The sequence below is a fragment of the Paramormyrops kingsleyae genome, chromosome 8 (assembly GCF_048594095.1).
Source record: "Paramormyrops kingsleyae isolate MSU_618 chromosome 8, PKINGS_0.4, whole genome shotgun sequence".
Classification (NCBI taxonomy): domain Eukaryota; kingdom Metazoa; phylum Chordata; class Actinopteri; order Osteoglossiformes; family Mormyridae; genus Paramormyrops; species Paramormyrops kingsleyae.
In genome coordinates, this window is record NC_132804.1 from 7,440,341 (window position 1) to 7,463,712 (window position 23,372).

Below are 23,372 nucleotides of genomic sequence, written 5' to 3' on the forward strand. Positions count from 1 at the left end.
TCAAAGAGCGCAGCGGGGCTCCGGGTCGCACTTTGCGCCTCTGGTCCCAGCGGAGCGTGGTGACGCGCGCCGTAGCGTGGGGTTTCCCGGGGCTGAGCGCAGGGTTACCGCGCCCATCGCCGCTTGCTTCATGGCCGGGGGAAGAGACTGAGGTGCGGGAGAGGAACGAGAAAGCCTGGCGAAGGAACGAGAGGCAAAAAAAAATAAAAAATACCCAGCCACACCAGACTAGAAGGGTTAGGGAAGCGGCCGCGGGCTCTGAACAGACGCAGCGAGTCGGGGCGGCGCGACGCCCGTTTGGTGAGAATTTAACCGGCTTCACGGCTTTGCGGTGCCTCCTGTCCGTTTGTGCCGCCGGCGTGCCCGGTGTATTACACTCGGCAGGTCGGGAAAATATATATCATTTAAAGAACTGGGGAACGGGGAGTGCCGCCCCTCGGTAGCTAGTCGGCTTTAGCCAGCTGAAAGTCTGCTGATCGCCGGTTGATGAGGAGGAGCGCGATCGGACGGTTTCTGTCTCCACCGTCACCAGTCAATGCCATATATACACAACGGACACCGACGAGTAAAAAAACTGGTGAGCACATCTGTTTTCTTTCAGATTAACTTTTGAACGTGGTTATTAGACATAAGATAAAAACAACCTATGGAATGTGGGCTTCGGAGACGCGGGGGAAAGGGTTAAAAGCGGGTCGTTGGATCATTATATTCGGCGACTGGGGGGGTGGTGGCGGCTGACTGATACATCTGGCTGAATTTAGGGTTATTGTACTGGGTTTAGGGCTGTCGATTCATTTCGGAGAAATCACCCCGCGGCTTCTTCAAACGGGTTTAAGGCGGCGGTCTGGGTGAATTATTCCTCCGACTAGTTATAGTGTTATTTTTGGCGTGGGGGGTGGGGCGGATTGTGTCTTAATATATATCTATTTTTTGCTTCTTACAAAACACCCCGGTACTGGTTTTAATAACCGGACAGTCGGTCGGATTAACAAATATTAAAGCTTCAGTGTTGCAAGAAGTGAGGGGGGGTGGTAAACGATCTGAGGAAGGAAATGTTTCATGTCGGTCTGCGGAAGACTTCCCGTTTGCACTGAGCGCAGCCCAGCTCAATAACCCGGCCAAACTCAGTTTAACTGTACATGGGAAATCGCCGATCTGCATGGATTATTCACATATATAGCACATTTCCGTGCGTAAATATACGAGGCCAGTAACTGGCTAACATTCTGTGGAGGTGAATAGATCGAAAATGAGTATGGATGGCCGTTTCGGCTGGCAGCAATAGGGACGACCCACCACCGCCTCCCAGCGAGTCCATACTAGATAGCCGAGAACCACCACCCTCCCGTCTCCCCACGTAGCAAATTCTACTGGCTTTTTTTGTGGTGCTGGAAAAAATCGCGGTTGTGCCATCACCCGAAGACTGATACCTGTCGCAAATAATGAAATATGTAAACGGTGTTTCATATTCTCCTAAATTGCACACATCCACAATTATTTATTAAAAATGCACCCAGTGCCGCCTCACGTGATGGAGAGCAGCTTACGATCGCTGATGAGTGGAAAAATGAGGGGGGGGGGGGGGGGACCGACTCCCAAGATGGAAAGATGTCGCATAGACTGGTGGTACAGACGACTTATATATGTGTGTGTGGTTGCGTGGCAGCGTCCATCGCTGGGTGCCTTAATGTTGCATTTCATATCTTTAAAAAGGCCAGGGAGGAGTGCACTGTCAGTCCTCACTTTCATATGTACCTCGTTTTCCCCCGACCGTGTTATGTAAAATGGCTATAGTGACAACCGAGAAGTGTGTGTTCTGTGACAGGAAACTGCCTGTGTGTTTTCGGATTTCTTTTTTTATACATCCAGCAGTACTTATTTCTAAATAGGTGTGTATACTAGATGTTTAAATAGGTTCTGCTACGTTTAACGAAATACTAACGAGGAAATCGGATTGTGGCAATCTCCTCATTTAAGACGACCAGCTCCAGTTCTTTTCCGTGTGATTGGCGTCCCTTAGCAGCCGCCCCCCGCGCCTCCGCTATCCTTTTAGCGTTTCAGCAGGGAGGAAATGCATAGGTCTAAAACGAGGAAGCAACGAGTCCTGCCCTTTTAAGACGAGCGGCAAAAGGGGGGTGGTCTTACAACAATATTAAACCCCGAAAGATGGCTTGTTTCGCCAAATTGCAGTGCATAGGTCTGCACTGTTAATGGAGCCGATTTCTTTGCCGGATTGCTGCATGCGTCGCGTTAGCAAAGACTGTCTAAAAAGCGGAGGCTTAATTCTCCACAGATTTGATACCCTAACGGGAATCATAAAAAGTAAAAATTTTACGTTATTGTGCCCATTATTTAACCTTTAATGTCAGAACGAGAGCTTTGCCTTAATATATTAAATTGGGTCGTATTTGTTTTTGGTAACTCAACAATGATGAATCGATCCCGTTTTATTCTACTCCCGTTTGAATGAATGGGGTTCCTGTGTTCCGGGTCCGGGCAGCTGCGGCGAACAAGATGGCGCGCGCTGGCTCGAGCACAGCGCGTTCTCCCAGCGCGAGACGTCGGCGCAGAGGAGGTCCCCCCTTCCTTTGGTGTTGCCTTGTCTCCCCTACTCAATATTTAACCATATTTACCTATTTGTCTCATCTAATGGTGCGTTTTTGTTTTAAAAATACCGTGGAAGGTGACTTATCATATGAATCCGTTAAAATGTTTAAAAAGTGACGTGCATTGGTGGTATTTTTGACCTGATGCACGCCGTTAGTTTTGTGGCGTTCTAGAAAGTGTATGACCTCACTCTGTAAAAAGTTTGTTTTCTGTCAGAATATTATAGTTTTTAAATAATAAAAAAATATTAAATCCCCCAGCTTGCACACCTAAGGGTGTTATGTTCATTGCTAATGTGCTTAGCGCCATGCTGAATAGCATACTGGGATGATTAAGCTGGCGCGTTTGATCCTGTGCTGTATTTGTGACATTGCAGAACGCGTCATATGTGCCCACTGGCAAAACTGGAAAATATTCGGAGCTGGTGGAATAAGTGTTTTTAGGCAGCCTATTGCAGGACGGTGTCAAGTAGATATGAGCTGTGACACAGCTGGTACTTAGTTTCATGTGAGTCTAGCACCTTTAGGTATTTTCATGTGTTGACAGTATTCACATTCAGTGGTGCATTGTGGGAAGTGTCTTCGCAGTGGAGAGAACATCACTCGCATTGCTCAAGATCTTTGCCTTTTCTGTATAAAATACCATATTGCAGGAATATTTTATAGTTTGATTTTAAGCAGTAAGTTTTCTGCCCTCCCTTTAAGAATGACAGCTGTCAATCCTCTTCCTCTGATTCCCAGTTTCACAGCCTCTGTAACCAGCCACTTCTTCTGGGGCTGGTGAATGCCTAATCCCATTCTCACAATAAATCCACTCCTGGGTGAGATTATGTGCAGGAAAATGCCCTGCCTGCAGTTTTTTTTTTGGGTTCTGGCTGTTCAGACTAGGAAGCTAGTTAGCTCAAATGGCTGCTGCTGTTTTTTATTTTAAATAATCATATGAAGCAATTGGCCGGTGTGCTTTGTGTCACAAATTGCTTTTTGATTAGCTCAACACTGGTATGGACACAGTGGGTTGGCAAGGACACAGCTCATCGCCCCAAGGTTCCCTTCTTGTGTCTCAGGAGGAGATCCGCTGTTGTACCCTTGAGCAAAGTGTCTAACCTAAATTGCTCCAACTTTATAAATAGACAAAATTGTAAGTCACTTTGGATGAAAGTTTGTGGCCTGAGCAATACAGTATTGGTGGTAATAGCCACAATAATTTAATTTAGAGTTGGGAATAATTGTAGTATGTGGTATTATACTCATCAATGGTGAAAAGAAGTTGTCCCTCTTTAGTAGTTTCTTGTAATCACTCACTTGTGGATGGGCTCTTATGTGATAGTAGTACTCCACCATATATGGTTTGGCACAATAAACTTGCAAAAGCATGGTCTAATTTACATTAGTCCAGTGTAAAAAACTGGTTAGTTACAGAAGAGGTGTCCAGTAGCTGTTAAAATGAATTTATGTATCTATACTTACTAATTTGGTCAGTTTGCTGTGCCAGCTGATTTTGGTCTATCGCCCTTTTTTTTTGACAATACCAATATTCTCCTGCTGAAACTTATTTTTAGTGTCTTGTTTTTGTATGTGAGCAAAAATGTTTGTGCTATATGACAATAGTGGTATATGAATCACAGCATTAACTAAATTTAAAAATGTAAAGAATGTCTGACCTATCTTAACGTATTATACACAAGTGTGTGTGAGAGGATGTCACTCACATTCATATTTTTTTATTAGATGCAAAACACATGACGTCTTGGCCAATGAAAAGATGTTTTATGAAATTATCTACTGAACTAGTAGTATTGTTAACATTTGTATTTATGATGGTCATTTGTATGGATTACTTTGTATTGCTAGTTTTAACAACTCTGACAACAAACAAATTAACGTCAGGCTATTAACATCATTAGCATCATTGTTAATTGTGAATATAAAGCAAGATTAGTTTGTATCTTGTTGATACTGACATTTGCCTCACTAACAGGCCACATAAGTCCATTTAAAACAAGCCATTCAGTGATGGCTATGTAAATATAGGTTTCTGTTTGAGGTGTTGAGGGTGTCTCATTACATTGTTTTAGATTTATTTTGTGATGTGATTTCTGAGAAAATGCGTTTTTCACGCTCCTGAAATAATGGATTTTTGCAGATATGTGTTTTTCTTTGGACAGCAATTTGTGTGTGAGAGAGAGAGAGACTGGATTCTAAAATTACAATTGATATTTTAAACTCATCTGGTCACTCTTGAGAGAACTTACACCTTGGGTTACAAGTGCAAAGTGCATCATGCAGATCAACCACATGCAGGTTTTTTTTTTTTGGGGGGGGCGCATATGCTCTAGTACATGCAGGATGTTGCTATGATAGAAATCATAATGAGTTAATCTGTGCCTCTTTTTTTGAACTTCCTGACAACTTACTTTTACTTAACTGCAGAGGCTAAAAATGAGTGACGTGATCACCAGTCTCAGGAAAACAGATGGTCCTATGTGGCTTAGTTATATCACAGTTTAAAAAAAATACCTAGGATAGACCTATGTTTAAGGATACGACCTATGTTTAGGATACACTTATGTTTCAGTTTGTGATTTTTGTCAGATTCCCATTGTACTTGTGCCCGCCCCCCCCTCCCCCTGCCCAACTCCACCTGCCCAACTCCACCCAAAAAAAAGAACCAGGATTTCTGTTTAAAAGTAGGCCGCTTGTAGACTGCTCTTTGCACAAAGCAAAATCCATATTGATTTTTTTTTTTTTGCTGACAACACACACTTTCCGCTTGATGACTAGCTAAAATTGTGCCTATTGCTAGAAGTGGCGGAGCTCATCCCTCTGCTCCGCTCTGCTGGGTAGGTGGGTAGGACACACTGGGTGTCTGGGGGTTGGTAGCTGGTGTCACAGGTGTCACAACCTCCAGGCTCAAGCCTCAGCTCCCAAGTACTTTCCCGCCATTCATAAAACTATTCAGAATTTCACATTTTCTGAATTCTTTGGGCAAATCTCAATATGCATTCTTTACCCTACTTGTGTTCACGTACCCATTTTACGTCGTCTTCTATTACCTAAGACCAGTTCCAATACTAAGAACATAAGTACACGAGGACGGTAAAAATGTTTGTCTTGCTCCGCCCCAAATATCAAGTATGCATCAGTTGCATCTTTGCTGAACGAGACCAATCCCATTATTGTGGTCTTGCTTTTGAGGTTCACCCTTTGTGTTGTCTGTCACTCTGCTTACTGTCAGCTGTGTTGCTGTACATCCTGGCTTGTATTTTTTTTTTGTTGTTGGTGCTCCTCTGGGTGACATCATTGCTATAGGTTAAAGCAAAGTCTGGCATCTGCAGCTGCTTGCACTGTTATGAATTAGCTAGCTGCTGTCAGCTGTGCCACGTTTTTCCATATAGCACCGGTTTTGCCCCTTAGGTTGCCCCTTAGGTTGCCCCTTAGGTTGCCCCTTAGGTAAGCCTAGGCCAGCTGTCCTCCAGGCACCATGAAGCAGATTAAATTCCTGCTGTTTGGATTTCAGATTTTGGGATTACTGCCGTGGTCAGCGATAGTGCTAGTTTTCATTTTTTATAATCTGATCATAAGCAATGCAGAAAGAGATGAAGCTTAATTTGCCGTTTGTACATGTATATTGGAATTCTTTAGTTGTTATGTATCCCATCTTGCTGCTCTTTGAGCCACACACACATACAGGTGAGGGCACATGGTCATGTGCTTATCTGGAGCGTCCGGAGCGTTTTCTGGGATTAAGCTTCGCCTTATGGGTGACTATTCCGCTGAGCACTGGACTCAAGCTGGCAACCTTCTAATTACAAGCATAGAGGCCTGTCAGCTGTGCCCCTCACACTATGCATTTCCAATGATACTGTGATGGTGACGAGCTTCTGTTCTGCACGGAGGGAGAAAAAGAATCTTTCGGTTTACCACGCCGTGGTTTGGGTAGAATTCATGATTACAAGACAGTGTGATATTTCTGGCACCAAGTGGTATATTTTACCAGGAGTTTAAAGCAGAATCCAGGGAAAGTATAGTGGGATTTCACAAGTTGATGGAGGAAAGTTTAGCCAACAACCACATGCGTCTGCTGTGTGGCTAATTTTTCACTTCAGTTTTGATCAGAGGAACATTAAATATTCTTCTACTTGGTATTCCCATTTTTTCATCCAATCAGATTGAGGTAGTTCGTCTGAGATAGAGGGCAAGGTCAGCAGTTAGCCTAAGCTCACCCCGAAATCTTGTCGCACCTGATTGGGTGTGGGTGTTCCCACTGAGGATGTGTTACAGCAGCCAGGCTGAGGATCGCACCCAGGCGCGGAGGAGCCCAGAGTGTATAAGTGGTCAGATGCCTGGGTGTGGTCTGTAGGCATCAAATGCAGAGCATGTGTGCTTATTTCACCCGTTAAAGCCTATCTCCTGCGCTCGTGCCTTGGTTATGTGAACCTGTCAGCAGACATTAACCAAGTGGAGAAATCACAGCTGTGGGTGAAAATATGGTCCCCTCAGAATGGGGGATCTGGGCTCCTCTACAGTATCTGTCCCCACTAATGATCTCCCATCTCTGAGGCAATGCGATACACATCTTGATGCATTGCCAATGGTACAATACATTAAAGATACATATGAAGCAGTTACTTTTGCGATGTGATACAATTCACCCCTATTTTGACGCCGGACACGCCTCCTACTCCCGCGAGACTTGGCCAAGAGACTTGCAGAGAATTGGCCACTGACAGCCGTGCATGGAGACGACTCAGTGCACTTGAGGCACAGTTTAGAGTAGGGGAATGAATCTTAATATCAAATTATTGGTCACCTTTGGGTGATGGTGAATACGACTTAACAAAATAAATAAGGGCACAGGGCTTCTACTAATAATTTATGTAACCCTGGTTGTGTGTTGCTTCCAACTTGAGTGAACTAGTGAACAGGGCAGGCCAGGGCTGGGAGCCTCCTGCTCTATTTGGTGGTGGTGATTTTGAATGGTGTGGTGAGAGATGCTGGCCCAGGCGTGGTAATGCACCGGTATCTGTGGTGACTTCAGGTGTTCTCACTCTGCAGGGAGTGCAGTATGATGGGAGTGGTGGGTGATGGTGAATACGACTTAACAAAATAAAACTGAAGACTTGCTTGTAGGCCTAAATCTTAATAAAAAAAAAGTTTTTACTTAAACAGCAAAGCAAAAAAACAAACTTTGGACTGTATTAAAGATTCTTCCTCCTGTCGTCATAAACGTATTGAGCTGGCGATTCTTCTTCCTTCACAGACACAGAGAGCTTGCTTTTTGCATGCAACAGTTTCCCATAGTCACAAATTGAACTTTTCAATGTTGGCTCCATAAAACATGGTCATTTACAACAAAATTGTAACATGTAATATTTAACCAGTTACTGGCTCAATTATACTTATTTGCCCTGAAAGAACTCACTGCTAATTAACTTTACCATAGCGCACACCGCTAAACATAACTTTTAAGCCACATCTTTTAAATAAACCAAATAAACTTCCATTCAGCTCATTACCCAACATTCTTCAACATATAAACATATGTATGACGTCTCAAACAGACACAAAAGAGCTTCCTTATGCGTACAACAGCTTGCACAAGAAGGTTCGCGATAAAAGACGCGTCCTCCTGTAGTCTGGAAGCATAATGCCCCCAAAAAAACATTAACACCAGTTGTGAGCTAAATAACACAAAATTCATAAACCAAAAATGATTTAACTCACTATTCTACATTAAAAAATTGGATTTCACCAATGCAAAGATGTTGTAAACAATGTATCCCAAGTTCATCCCAAATTGTATCCAGTGCACAGTTTTTAAATCGGGGAAGTCGCATTGTGAACTTTTATGTGGATGCACAGATGCGATTTGGTAAATCTTGCCATCCCTAGTCCCCAATATTTGCCATCTAGCTCTGTCTGCTTCCAGTTAGCAGTCCCAGTGAACCTGCGCCGTCCCCCTTCACAACACTGAGCTGCCAGCTTCCATTTGCTAGCAGGGTATTGGCCTGCATGCAGGATAGCTGCGGTCAGGGTTACTGTGACACTGACTGGCAAGCAGAATGAAAATGCAGCCAATGTTCAAAGCACACCCCATGCTTGTAAGAAGCAACTGCTCTGTGATCGATTTGGGCTGGAGGTGAGATGCTGATTTACAGGCTTTATTTCTTGTGATGCTCGTGTCTGCTGTGGCATCCCTTCAGCTGGGGGGGGGGTCAGTACCCCCTCCACACCTGTGAAGGTGAGGTTGCTGTGGAAACAGCGTTGTTTAATGGACGAGTACCCCCTGTGTGCGAAGGAGAGGTACAGACGGGGATGTCCTTTCTGTGGAATGAAGCCCTTTTGAATGTGTCTCTTTGTCTCTAAATGTATCACATTTATGTATGATTTGACAGGCTCTTTCCAGCCTTTCGGCGTGCCATTGCACTAACGTAGGCGAGTATGCCAATTCACAGTGATTAACTTGAGCTAATTGTTGATGTGGGGTAGGATGCTGTGTCCTTGAGCAGGAACATCTTCATTTTGTGTCTGCAGTTTGTTTTTTTTTGTCTTTAGTTGCAGCACACATTGTGGCCTTCTCGTGTTTGTGATTGATGCAGATACCACAGAGGCCTGGGTCTCCTGTACAGCCTGAGGTGAAGCCCTTGTGTTTGGTTGCAATGGAGTGCTGTGTGCAGAGCAACCAAAATACAGATACCCAAAAGTAGCAGGACACTAGGCTGCTTTCGCAAGCTTGGCAGTGTAATGCGGCCACGCTGATCATCAGGCTAGGTCTGCATTGATTATTATTGCCTCGATTGGTCAGCCTGAGAGAGATTTGAGATTCACAAGCAGGACACTGGTTTTTGTGGAATCATGGCTGGTTTTTATGGCTTGGGGGTGGTAGACAGTGGTGGAAAAATCAGTAGAAGTACATTTTATGTGACTCGTTGAAGGGTTGTGAGCCTTAAACAGCTGTGACATGCTTACAGACAGGTGAGTAATGAGTAAATGCAGGTCACACTTCCTTTTGAAGTCATTCGCCTGGGGAAAAGTACAGTACAGCCTTTCTCAATCTAATAAGCTTCTCAGTTCCTGATGGAGGGCTTTTCAGAGCTCTTCATGGTAAGGTCCAGAAAGTGCAATGCTCAAGGTTTCTCCTACAAGTCGTGCCCATGTTGGTGTAAGCTTGGGCATCACCAGGCTGGTAAACGGTGGTGTGTGTGTTCCTGTGGTCCTCAGCTGGGGGGAAAATTGTTTTTTTTTTTCTTTTTTCTGAAAACCAGTCCCACCCCACCCTCAAGGTAGAAATATCTGCTGGACCAGGCCATGCTGTTCCACCCCTTTCTGTTTTCAAAGTCCTGCCCCAGAGGAGGATATGGGAAAAGGAATGGTGTGGGGGAGGGGGGGATGTTGTAACCTTTGACCTCAGAACTTGCGCTGTAGGTGCCATTTCCTTGATCACTGTATTGAGATTCATTGTTGACTGCCAGGGTTTTACAAAAGTCTCTAGATCTGGTGAAAACGATGGTGGTGTCTTACACAGCTTGAGTATGAGAAAATGTAAAGAAAATGTCTTTTTAGCATTTGAAGTACAAAACTCCCCATTTATTCGTGGTACCAGTGTGTTTGGATTGTTTACATGTTCTGGGTGTTATATGGCCCACTGAGTTTGATGCAGGCATGGCTATTAAAAACTCATCCACAAGACATTCATGTGGGTAACCTGTAAGATGTCCTGTAGCACTCCTGTTTAATCCCCAGAATAACACATTAATTTACTACTGGGCACCAGTACCCTGTGTTTGGTCCAGCATGTTGGGAAGCATGTTATATCCAGTGTAGCACCTCTTAGTGTGACATTTGACATTGAGATTCCTGAAAACACGCCATAAGCTGAGTGTAATTATCTAAGGGATACTAGTACCTCAGCCTGAAGCTTTAAATCTGTTGACCATCAGTGGGTGTTTTTCTGTGGCTTAATGCTCCCTTCATTTGTATCGATGCCCGCAAATGAGTGTTGAAGCGTAAGGTAAGAAACCAGCAGGATGAACTCCACTCCGACCTGTGTTGTTCTGGCCCAGCTTCGTGCAGCGTATCTCAGCTGCAACCACTGCATGCAAAAAATGCCCTCTTTCTGCTTTGCATAACTGCGCCGTTTGCATCTCGAACACGGGAGAGGAAGGAGTGCCGGCTGTGGTTTGCAGAGTGCCTGGTGGTGACGATTTGCATTCGTGTTTCCTCTCCGTTGTCCCGTTCGCCGTGCTGCGCCGACCGCTTTTCTTGACACTTGCTAACCAGCTGTCCACCTGCCGCACGCGAGGTACGATGGGGTCATGAAATCCCGGATAGGTTTTGGTTTGTCCTTCAGGCTTTGATATGTATATATAAGTATAAAGGAAGCTCGAATGCGGCGTGGATTTTAAAATTCAGCTAAATAACCAGAAACTCTATCTGTTACACTAATAATTCTTCTATGCACTTCTGGTGGACTGGAATTCAGGAGTAACATGGTTTCAAAAAGTCACAATCGGACAGCATCCCCCACGCATACCAAACACTCCCCCATCGTCTGCCTGCTGACCTGCAGTGTCGTACTTCTGTCATTGTGTGGATACCGTTTGTTTTCTCTGGTAGAAACTCGTCACATGTATTGCAGCTCTGATGGTTTGAATATGACCTTATGTGTTTTTTTTTTATATTATTATAAGCCGAAGCTTTGAATGCAGCAACATTGCTATTAATTTATTATACTGCATTGTTCATGTTTTCAGGATCAAAAAAAAAAACTGAGTAGTAAAAAATATTGACTGATGATTTTTGTTTTTTTTGCAGTTGTGGGGTACTTTTAACTTCTAAAGGATGGTTTTGTCATTTAGCTGTATCTAACCAGGAAGAGCTAATTATTTAGCATGTGTCATATGGGACGTGCCCTGGCGCAACGTGCTGAAGACGTCCGAACTAACAGGCAACCTGTTTGTTCCTATTGCGTTTGTAATATCATTAACATCTCATTGTGGAATGCACTGGGCCCCACAACTGGGGCTGTGCTTCTTGTGTTATATGTCCTGTGTGCCGCTCGCCCATGCTACTGGAAAGGGCCCCACCGGCTTGCTCTTTTGTGGACACTGCTAGGTTTTATGATTTAAATTTTTAAATGTTGGTTTTCAAAATTAATGTGCAGAGCAGCAGCAGCACAGTTGAAAAATATTAGAATTTCTATCCACCTGCGGTGTGTGGCCACTGCTTTGTGATTTTTGTTCAGTCTATGTTTCCTGTGATGCTTAAAATCAGCATTAGCCATGAGATCATCCCCAGAGGCTGTGGAACAACTGGGAGATGGAAGGAATAATTTAGAGACTTAACATTGTACAAGCCACAGTGTGATTTTGTGCATAACTGTTCGTCTTAATTGGGCTGCTTGTGAGTTAATCTTTTTGTGATTTGTTTGGGGATGTTGTAAGTCATTTGTCACCTTCAGCTGCTGAGTACATTTTTATGCATTGCATCATGTTTAGCAGCTCAGCAGGTAGGTCTGTGGCCTCACACTTCAGCGATACCCGCTGCGTGCTGGTTCCGCGTTTCTTAGACTTCATGTTCACTGCAGCCCTGCATCGAAAATGCAGTGTGAGATAGATGTGGGGTGTGCTTCACAGCTGGAGGTTCTACCTGTTTTACAGTAACCTTTCAAGTTAACAAGAGGTATGTGAAACATTCAAGAGGCAGGTTACTGTTGAAGGGCTGCTTGCTTTTTTGAAAAAGATCTTTCCTTTATATTTCTGATACCTTTTCTTTATAATTTTTTCATACTGAAGTCTGGTCAAGCCTGCAGTGAATTTTGGAGAAGTATGGAAGATGCGTGGCCAGCTTCACTGGCAGAAATTCAGGTGGCAGGGTTATTTTCTGCTTGGAAGTGAAACCTACGCTCCCCTGTCAGAGTAGATAGCAACAGGACACGCACATGTATGGCTACATGTGTGGCTACATGTGTATAGTGGTGACATTTACCCAGGATACTGTGAATACTTCGGGATCATTAAGCCGTATGGTCGCTGGGAAAATTCAGAAACCTAAACAGTAAATTCTCTTACATACTTTGAATTTTCACACTTTTATGTGAATTTAATTAAGTAGTTTGCATTTTGGTTTAAAGATGGGGGGGGGGTAATCTGACATTTAGTGTTGTTCTGAAGTGATGTTATGACCGGCACCTCGTTCAAGCTTTTCACTTTGTTACATTTCTCCTAAGTAGCCATTTTTCTGAGCACCATCTTGGGGTCAATCAATGTGAACCAAGTAGTGCCATTATGCATGTTTTTGTGAGTGATGGTACAGCTACGTTTCCTGCTGGTGTGATGGGGACCTGGTGAACTACAGACAGGAATCCCTTCCACAAAAATAGTGCCGGTCGTTATGAATGCCAGCCTACCTGCACTGGCCTGGTGATCTGACCGCTTGGCCACCAGAGGGCGTTCCTAGATCTCCGCCTGTGCTAGTGCAGGTGTGCCATTGCCGCAATGGTGCTAAGTACGAAGGAGGAAGGTAAGGCAGGTCATGTCTGCCAAATATTTAATATGGAGGAGGTGACATCTATGACGTGTTTAACTATTGCACTGTCCCTCTTCCTAAACCTTCACAGTGTTCTGCTTCGCTTGTAAGCTGGGAAGCTTGTGAGGGGGAAGCTAGTACGGTGCTTAGTGTTCCCCATATTCCTGGCTTTAAGGGATCGTCATCTTAGGTTCCATTTCTGTTCTGTACTTACTGAAAAACGCATTAGGCATGGAGCTACACGAGTGTTAAGCTTATTCCACTACTAACTGTAATCTCGGTGCTTCTTGCCATGGCAACATAAGAAGCAACAATTTTACAGAATTTTACTAGATTTTCTCCTTTATGGAAGATTCGGGATCCGCAGGGATGTAAACCTTGCACACCTGATGCATGTCGGGATCTCGGGTTATGAAGCCAGGGGCTTGCTGGGTTGGGATCAGCCACATAGAACAGGTGTAATCTTAATAGGATTTGGCCAGAGGAATTGAACTGGTGGTTTCTGGGATTAGCAGCTGATGCCAGGAGGAGAGCTTGTGGGTCTTTGGTGGGTGGGAAGGGTTGCCATGTCAACCTTCATGGAGTGTAACACAATCACTGCAGCAGCTAGCTGAGCCAGAAGACACAGGCATTTCTTTTAAAGGGGGGGTTGTTTACCTGAACGTAGTCCAACTGCAGAAAAACGTGTGAACCGCAGGGGTGTGTCCCCAGACCCAGCAATGCTTAATACACCCCTGGAAAGGTTGCCACCTGCTGTCCAAAAAGGGAATCACACTGAAGGAAATTACACAACTAGTGCTGCAAAAAAGGATTATTTTTATAATCGATTAATAATTTCATTAGGCAATCAACTAATTAGTTGGGTCAGAATACCGGGTTTAGAGAAAAAAGGAAATGCTTTATTTAAAAAAATCAGCAAGAGGTATCTTTAAGTCTGTAATTAAAAATTAATACATTGGTGAGAATCTAGGGGTGTAACAGTTTTAAAAATTCACAGTTTGGGGCTGACCTCAGTTTTGAGTATAGCTGCATATCGGTACTGACCTCAGTTTTGAGTATAGCTGCATATCGGTACTGACCTCAGTTTTGAATATAGCTGCATATCGGTACTGACCTCAGTTTTGAGTATAGCTGCATATCGGTACTGACCTCAGTTTTGAGTATAGCTGCATATCGGTACTGACCTCAGTTTTGAGTATAGCTGCATATCGGTACTGACCTCAGTTTTGAGTATAGCTGCATATCGGTACTGACCTCAGTTTTGAGTATAGCTGCATATCGGTACTGACCTCAGTTTTGAGTATAGCTGCATAGCGGTACTGACCTCAGTTTTGAATATAGCTGCATATCTGCACCGATGATCGCCCCTGTAGCCTTACGCAGTCGCTCCGTGGCATTTTAAACCCAACCCGTAAAGGAGGTTTCTGCCTTGCTCTAGTCATACAAACACTTGTATGTTAGTCTCAAATGAGTTAGCATGTTGGATGTGTTTCCGCTAACATAATCAGCATTCAGTGTAATATAGTCAACAGACAGTCATTGATTCATCAACTACTTTCTCTCTGATATTGGTGTAATTTAGTGGGAAACCAAGATGTTCCCAAACTACTGATTTTGCTGACATGGGGAAGGTCTTTGAGCTCTCCAGCACTAGGCGTAACAAACTCGCAGCCACAATTAGTATAATGTTTTGTGTTTTGAACATCTAGTTGTGGATTTAGGTTTCGCCGGTGTCAAGAAATTTATTCTTCCTTGCGCATTCCAAACTGAAAATTATGTAAGAGAGCGGTATGTGACGAATTTGTGTAACATTAAAGCCCTCAGAGGATCATTCTTTGATACACTGGTTTGGCAGATGTTGCTGGATACTTCACTCATTGACGATGCAAGATTAACATTGTCCCACACTTTTGATGTTTGGACTTGTGTCGACCCTCCTCAGAGAAACCTGCTGTCTCCGCTAACGATGGTTCTTGGCACACCAATGTTATTGTTGATGATGTTGTAATTATACACAATTTACGCAACCAACCAAAAAATGCAACTAATCAATGACAAAATTCATAGTCGGCTATTTTATTATTAATGAATTTGATTAATTGATGCAGCCCTGCATACAACATACCAGCAGCTGGTTACCGTGACACACATTGGCGTGATACCCTCTAGCGTGAGGCTGTTTCACCAACACCTGCATGGTTGTTCCACGAACAGAGGATCAGCGGGCCCCGAAGTGACTATGAGGGCTGTTTGTGCTGCCGTTTTGATGGAGAAAACCTTATGTTCCTCCCTTTCCAGATTTGCCAGTGTCTCGCCGGCCAGAGTGAAGTCTACTGTTTAGAGGAAGATGAGTGAACTGGACCAGCTACGCCAGGAGGCTGAGCAACTCAAGAACCAGATCAGAGTGAGGGGACATCCCCTGCCACCCACACAGACACTTCAGATGACCTGAACAAGTCTGAAAGGTTGCAGTTAAAATGTTGATCTTCTGCATTTTCTCCCTGTGCTTGCTTTCAGGATGCCAGGAAAGCCTGTGCAGATGCCACCTTGTCCCAGGTGAGGAACTGTTCTGAAGAACCAGTTTTGGGGCAGGAGTAGAGTCCAGTGATACCTGACTTTCTGTCAGAAACCACTATTGTCCATGAAGATGCATGTAAAGATAGCACTCAATTTTAGCTCAGCGCATTGTGTCAATCTGCCAAGTCATAGAAGTAGGATCTGTCAGAGGGGCACAAATTGCCATGATGGAGTTCCTAGCAGCCGCTTGGACCTTACGGCGAGGTGCTGACTGACAGCACTCTGTTGGTCTGCCCAGATCACGGCGAACGTGGATCCCGTTGGCCGGATCCAGATGCGCACTCGGAGGACCCTGAGAGGTCACCTGGCTAAGATCTACGCCATGCACTGGGGCACCGACTCCAGGTGAGTTCAAGTACCATGGTGTCATAAGGCCGAGGAATTGCTCAGCGATGTAAAGTAGTAGTAATGATTTTGCACTGCCTTGCAGGCTCCTTGTCAGTGCCTCCCAGGATGGAAAGCTAATCATCTGGGACAGCTACACCACCAACAAGGTATGCTGTTTGCCTACATGATATTGGTGCATCCCAGTGGGTATTTCGATCGATACTGATAACGATATATTTTTGCCCGATGTCGTTTATACTGATAACCGGCTGACCTGAGCGACTCGCTGGGGGGGTGGGAGGTGAGGAATTACCGGCAGTGAAATTTGCCGCCGCTGATTAGCAGAACAATGTTATTTTGTGATCTGTGTGTAATCTTTTTGTTTTTGTTTTGCAACACAATTTCTGTACAGCCTACTTTACTGATCTGTTCTTTCCGGGTCCAGTCAATGTGTAATGTACATGTGTGCATGCGTGTGTCAGTCACATCATTGACGTCATGTCCGTGTTCCGTGCCTGAGCACAGTTGGCGATCACGCTAGATGTGTACTCTGTCCAAAGCCGTGCTCTGGCCCTTCTCTTTCAGTGGTCTCAGGTACAGTTAAGCGTACCGTGCTTGTGCAGAATATGGCGCGATCACTATAGTCAAACAAACTGGACTTCAGGCGTTAAACGTGCTCAGGGACGGTACAGATCGCCTAGTGCGTGTTAGACTATAAGTGGTGAATGAGCCGACGAAATCCCTCATCCACTGTAGATAGTGGCTGATTGTCCAGTGTACTAATCTCCTTTATTTTAGTAGGTGTATTTAGCTCTGATGTTGCTGACTTTGAATATTGTCAGTTCAAATGTTGGCCGGCGATATCAGCCGAGATTGGCACATCAGACAGATTCCAATATCTTTATTTTTAATGAATATTGGCTAATACTGATATATACTAGCAAGATTTCTTGCTTAGCTGGATTACTTGTTGGATTTTATTTGCCTCAATTTAAATGGCCTTCACCTTCGTTCAATTACATTTAGCCCAGACTACCTTAAATCTTACAAATCATGTGGTTCAGCAAGAAATCCTGCTTTCTGAAACGGGCCTCTGGCTAATTGTTAAGCATTGTTCGCAATGCATTATGCTTTGTTTTGCGCATAAAACTCTGTGGTAAACTGTCAACAGATAAGTTGGACAGTATTGCGTGTACGACCGAATTAATGAGCCGCAAACAAGACGAAGTGCTAATAAACAGTATAAAACTACAGCTTTAACTTCTGTTGATAATGGGTGCAGCCATCTTGGATTCTGAGCTCAGGGTTGTGTAGATTCCACTGAGTTGACAAGTCAGAATTCTGACTTCAGGGGGCGTTTCAGTTGAAATCCATGACTAGGAACTCAGAATTTCCAAGTTGCAAGATCAAATGGAACGTAGCAATGACTTTAGCCAGAATGGGTGTAGGCTGGTCGTGGGACTTTTCCACTTCCACCAAGAACCAAGCTGTATCCGAGCCGTACCGCGAAGAGACGGTTTTCCTTTTAAATTATGTAAGCTGAACCTGAGCCTTTCCCGTGCTGACATGGCTGCCTCACCACCATCGGATCGGTCAAAATGCTCAGATACTGACGATCTGTATTGATATGCGTGAGCATATTCCATATTAGCGGGAGAACATTTTAAAACAAATTTGAGGAAGCACTTCTTTACACAGCATGTAGTTAGAGTATAGAATAGTCTTCCTGCTAGTGCAGCGGAAGCTAAAACCCTGGGTTCCTTTAAATCAGAGCCAGATAAGATTTTAACAACTCAGCTATTAGTTAAGTTCTCCCCAAACGAGCTTGATGGGCCGAATGGCCTCCTCTCGTTTGTAAATTTATGTTCTTATATATTGCTCATTATTAGTGGTAAATGTATTAATGCATTGTCGATAACTCAGAACATTAAATATATTTCCTACCCCTCCTTAAAAATGTACCATAGAATGGCTGAATGGAATGGATTTGTGATACAAGTTTTAGCAAGCAAATGGAAATTCAACTAGCGCTTGATGCTAACACGGCGATTCTCACAGATGTGCTAGTGGAAATTAGCACATAGTAAATCATAATGTACACAGTGTGAATAGTAAATAAGCGTCTCTTCAGTGTTACGTCACTGTCGCTCTCCTTTATCAAGCTGAACCTTCTGCAGTGGAAACCCGGAGCGAGCTGGAACCACACTGTGACTAGTAACTCTGTGTGGTACGGCTTGGGTACGGCCTGGTTCCTGTATGCCAGTGTATCCTGAAAGTGGCTGCAGGAGCAGCTGAGCGCCTTGGTGTTAATGTACCGCATCCCCCCACGCAGGTGCATGCCATCCCTCTCCGTTCCTCCTGGGTCATGACCTGCGCCTACGCGCCTTCTGGGAACTACGTGGCCTGCGGCGGCCTGGATAACATCTGCTCCATCTACAACCTGAAGACCCGCGAGGGCAACGTGCGCGTGAGCCGCGAGCTGGCCGGACACACAGGTATCGGCGGATGGCCTCCGACCAGCTCCTTGTCTTTCAGCTCTGCACTGTGGCTCTGGGAGATTTGAGTCCCATTGCACCACAACCTGGCCAAATTCCGCAAGGTTTGATTGCACCATGTGACTTGGGTTTGTTGTGTTTGGCAAAGACAGGGTTCACACTTAAGGTCATTCATTGCTTGAGAATGTGCTTAGGAAGGTGTTACAGTATATAGGGTTGCTGATTACTGACTACAGAACCATTCCGGGTGGACTTGTGTAGGTTTCAGCCAATCAGTGATTACAAAAGCAGCTGATGTCAGGCCCACTGAGAATTGAGATTCTCTTGAATCTCCTTTTTTATTATATGAATTCTGAGGTCCCTCTGCTGTCCCTCGACAGGTTACCTGTCCTGCTGCCGTTTTCTGGATGACAACCAGATTGTTACAAGCTCTGGAGACACCACTTGGTGAGTGTGTGTGTGTGTGGGGGGGGTATTATATGGGTCTGGTTCTGTCAGTTTGGACTAATCAGTGCTAGATCATGTGATCAACATGTATCGTTGCTTATTAACTTAATCTGTAGCTCTCTAGTTTTAATCTGATTGGTGAATCACACTGGATGAAATTCCTCCCCCCACCAAGAACTGAAGTTCTAATCACGTGTCCATTCCTCAGCGCCCTCTGGGACATCGAGACCGGCCAGCAGACGACCACATTCGCCGGCCACACCGGCGATGTCATGAGTCTCTCGCTGGCTCCTGACAGCCGGCTGTTCGTCTCGGGGGCCTGTGACGCCTCCGCCAAGCTGTGGGACGTGCGGGAAGGCATGTGCAGGCAGACATTCACCGGCCATGAGTCCGACATCAACGCCATCTGTGTATGTCTGCCTTCTCCCTCGCCCGTTTACAGAAGGGCATCGGTTTTCGCATGTGCCGTTTTGTTTACATGCTGGTAACTGCTGTCTGTGAAATATAATTTCACACTAGACCTATATCACCTGTGTGCCTCAGGGAAGAATAAAATAAAACGCTCAACTGTTTTAATTAACTGGACAGTCCAAAGCGATGGCAATGTTGTGCTCAGCCGCTTCAGAACCTCGGCTGCCGGGCTGCTCGCTCTCTTATGCGTGTGAAGCGGAGAAGTGCTCCACCCCTACTCTGATCTCACTGCTGCAGAACTAAGAAACAAACGTGAAATGAAATGACTCTTGTGGCCTGCAATGAATCACTGTATTTCTTGTTTTTGGACATGGAGAGTAAAATTGAAATGTATACAAAAACTTCATTTTATGGTCTCTTGGACAATGAGCAGGTCATACAAAAATAATTTTTGTGGAAAGTGTTAGGAAAATGTAGCTGGTATGAATTTTCACAATCGTCCCTCAATACACAGCAGTAACCTAATGTGTCATCATAACATTGCAAAGGAAAACTAGTAAGAGTTATTGAAACGGAAAGATCAAGGATCGGTCCCTTCAATTAACATAGCAGCTGCTTTTAGTTTACACAAGCAGCAGCGGTCCAGGTATTTCCGGATGCTCACATGCAGGGTGGTTTTAGGTCACAGGTAGCTGAATGGCTTTGCGTGCTCTGTGATGCTCTCCCAGACGCCTGCGTGGCTCATGTTCCGTCTTTCTGCCCATTTCCTGACCACAGTTCTTCCCCAACGGCAACGCCTTTGCCACGGGCTCAGACGACGCCACCTGCAGGCTCTTCGATCTCCGCGCCGACCAGGAGCTGATGGTGTACTCGCACGACAACATCATCTGCGGCATCACCTCCGTGGCGTTCTCCAAGAGCGGCCGGCTGCTGCTGGCCGGATACGACGACTTCAACTGCAACGTCTGGGACACCCTGAAAGCCGACCGCGCAGGTAAGTCACCTTGCAACGGTGGACCACCGATCAAGAAAGCTTAGTGCCAACTGTACCAACTATCATCTCTTACACACATCCTGTGATGAATTGGATCAGCCAAACATAGCAGCGAACCACTTAGCTCCATTTAGCCAAAGCCGCACTGTTTGTGGGCTTGACTGAAAATCTACAGTCGTGCCTAAAATCATAACTATGGCTCTTCATTTGCCGCGTTTCCAGGGGTGCTGGCAGGTCACGACAACCGCGTCAGCTGTTTGGGGGTGACAGATGACGGCATGGCGGTAGCCACTGGCTCATGGGACAGTTTCCTTAAGATCTGGAACTGAGGCCTGGAGGTGAGTGAGGGTCGCCTTTAGCAGATAAGTTACTGCTTCATCCTTGAAGATGATGGTCAGTTTAGATGTAATATACTCCGGATTTAAGTTATGACACTAAAAATATGCTACAACTTTTGACCATATACTAAAACTCTTTGCTGTTCTTGGATGACCGGGATTAGAGGGGTGGCCTTAAACTGGCCCAAAAATCGTTCTTATACTCTGGGGAGCAAATAAAACTGATAAATTTAGGCTTAAAGTGTAGGCTGGTCATGGTTGAGTGCTAGGGGAGCAATGTGTTCTTTGTGATCTTGCTGCCTCTGCTGGTGAAGAAGAGTACAGCATCACCCACCCCCCTCGGAGCAATGAGTGAATGGGTGTCCTCTCCCTCCTCTGCAGGCTGCATTCGGATTCAATTCGACTGGAAGACCATTCCAACATTTAAAGTTAAACTTCATTGCATATCTGATCTTCTCAAACAACACAAAAGAACTGTAACGAAAGCCCCAGGAACCTTCAACGGGAAAAGGCCTTTCCTCTTCCTCCAAAACGAAAAATAAAAATAAGAGCACAATTGATAGCCCCCGAGATAAGAGAAGTGGAGAATCCCTGTGGTATGAAATGAGTAACAAGAAAAATTGTGAATTTCTTTTTTTTTTTTTTTTTCCTGGGACCATTTTATGTTTCTACCTTGAAATAGGAAAAACACAACACTATCATCCCATGCGAAAGTGTCATGTATCTTGAAAAGAAATGTTGGAGTGTAATTGTACAAAATGGTTAGTTTTTAATTTTTCCTTTTCGTTTCAAGGATTCTGTGGGTGAAACTCCTGGTTTGTGTTCAGAGGAGAATGAGGTTTTTTTTTTTTTTGTCTCAGTCTAAGTATTTTGGATTTCAGTTTGTAGATAAGTTTTAATACAGAAGCCTGCCATTTTTTCTCCAGCTTTACTGAGGAAAGTTAATATACCACAAGCAAATGGTGAGAGCTTTATTGGAAATTCCAGCCAGCTTTCAGAGGATGCCACCTCTGTACGGTTAGTTCTGGATGGTTATTCCTTTTACATTTCCTTACTGTTTTTCTGTCTTGCCACAAATGGAAACTTTGAATATACTGAGTAACGTAAAAGCATCTGCTAACCAAGCACATACTGATAAAGGTGATGAATGCTTGTTTTTACAAACAAAGAGAGCAGTTAACAACATTTTGTCCTTGTACATTGTTATTGGGTAATATAGAATAATTTAAGATTAACCACACATCTGTATTTCCTTTTTTATTAATAGGCCAGGGCTGTGCGTGTGTGTGGCTGTGCGTCTGGGTGTGTGTTCAAGGAATCTCCCTCAGGAACTTCCTGTTTAATCTGGGGGTCTGTTCCGTGCTTGGAAATGTAGTTCCTTCTGTGTGAATGAAATGTACAAGTTGCCGAAAAATGAGTGAAACTGGTATGTTTATCTTAAGGCGTTAAAAAAATACAAAAGTTTCAGCCTGGGGTGGTGGGACTCCTAGAGTGACACACCACTGTTCCGGGGGGGGGGGGGGGGGCGTCTGGGTCTCAGCCTGAGCGAGGAGAGTCGGCCTTAGCTGTGTGCATTCATTCCCCCCCCCCCCCCCAAGTCTGAGCCAGGCACGGAAACGCACATCAAACCCACGCTGTCCACATTTACGATGATTTGTTGTGAAATAACCACACCACCTCACACACACTCACACACACGCACACACTCAAACACGCATGCGCACACATCCGGCTAAGAGATTCATTTACGTAGTAGCCCGTTTTCCCCAGTACCGAAACGAGTGCTAGAATCATTTTGTAACACAGGATTTTCTGACTTAATTTACTGTAAAAAATAAATAAATAAATTTTTCCCAAACAAGGCCAGCCTTTGGTGGGCAGGAACGCCCCTTTCCTGCGACAGACGCCATTCTTAGCTAGCCATCTTCCATTTCGTTGTTTCCTATGCGACACTGTACAAAAAAATGTGATGTAATTGTGTGTTAGGCCTGGAGTTAAAAATAATAATAAACAATGAATGAATTTCCTTTTCTCTTTCCATGAGAAGTGTAGAGCTGCACCACTGTATCCACTTCACTTTTTTGTATTTAATTTCAAAGTCTTTCAGTGTACTGCAGAAAGCTGGATGCAAGATAGAAACTATATTAAAATGTACTGTTATTTAAGATGTAATAAAAAAGCAGTTTGAGACGTTTCCCTGTTTTGTCTCTGCCTAGTCTGTAGCCAGTGACTAGTCGGTCAGCTAGGTGTTCGTCCGCCCCCCACACCCCGCGCTTGCAGTCGGCCACGTGACTCGTCGAAACACGGCCAGAGTTGGGTCAGCGGTGGCTGAGGGCATTCGGGCTGCTGCTTCAGTCTGCAATTAGTTTGGTAATTGGGTCAGTAATATTTAGCAATTGGGTTGGGGGGGGGGTAGGGGGTGTGCTGGTTCTTGTTCTGCCTCAGTTGAGTTTTGTCGTGGAGTTTCAGGTGGACATTGGTTAGCTCCTCCCACCTGTGGCTCAGGAGGAGGGAGACGCAGGGAGTTAAGAGCAATTACCCCCCCCCACCCCTGGTTATCTGTGTGGTTACTATCATTATTATTACAGGACACCTACGATGCTAAAGGCTGTCAGCTTTTCCCTAAAGTTCAGGAATTTGGATATAGCTT

General features: G+C 44.6%; 1 protein-coding gene across 2 annotated transcripts; it reads left to right on the forward strand.

Moving 5' to 3' along the window:
• Nucleotides 1-22,916, forward strand: LOC111858901 (guanine nucleotide-binding protein G(I)/G(S)/G(T) subunit beta-1). 2 transcript variants are annotated; one of them, XM_023841090.2, is made up of 11 exons: nt 1-577; nt 15,432-15,537; nt 15,651-15,689; nt 15,949-16,055; nt 16,141-16,204; nt 18,370-18,532; nt 18,913-18,979; nt 19,188-19,389; nt 20,168-20,384; nt 20,607-20,722; nt 21,104-22,916. In XM_023841090.2, the coding sequence occupies exons 2-10, from the start codon at nt 15,481-15,483 to the stop codon at nt 20,711-20,713; spliced, it is 1,023 nt and encodes a 340-aa protein (XP_023696858.1). In that variant the 5' UTR covers nt 1-577; nt 15,432-15,480; the 3' UTR covers nt 20,714-20,722; nt 21,104-22,916. The 2 variants fall into 2 exon arrangements, with proteins under 2 accessions (XP_023696858.1, XP_023696859.1); XM_023841091.2 differs by having other exon boundaries at nt 1-300.
• Nucleotides 22,917-23,372: the final 456 nt, after the last annotated feature.

What these genes read in the sequence shown, in the direction of transcription:
- LOC111858901 (XM_023841090.2), top strand. Translation starts at nt 15,481, where the DNA reads ATGAGTGAACTGGACCAGCTACGCCAGGAGGCTGAGCAACTCAAGAAC. An exon ending in CAGATGCCACCTTGTCCCAG is followed by an intron (nt 15,690 to 15,948) that starts GTGAGGAACTGT and finishes TGGTCTGCCCAG; the next exon opens with ATCACGGCGAACGTGGATCC. An exon ending in AGCTCTGGAGACACCACTTG is followed by an intron (nt 18,980 to 19,187) that starts GTGAGTGTGTGT and finishes TCCATTCCTCAG; the next exon opens with CGCCCTCTGGGACATCGAGA.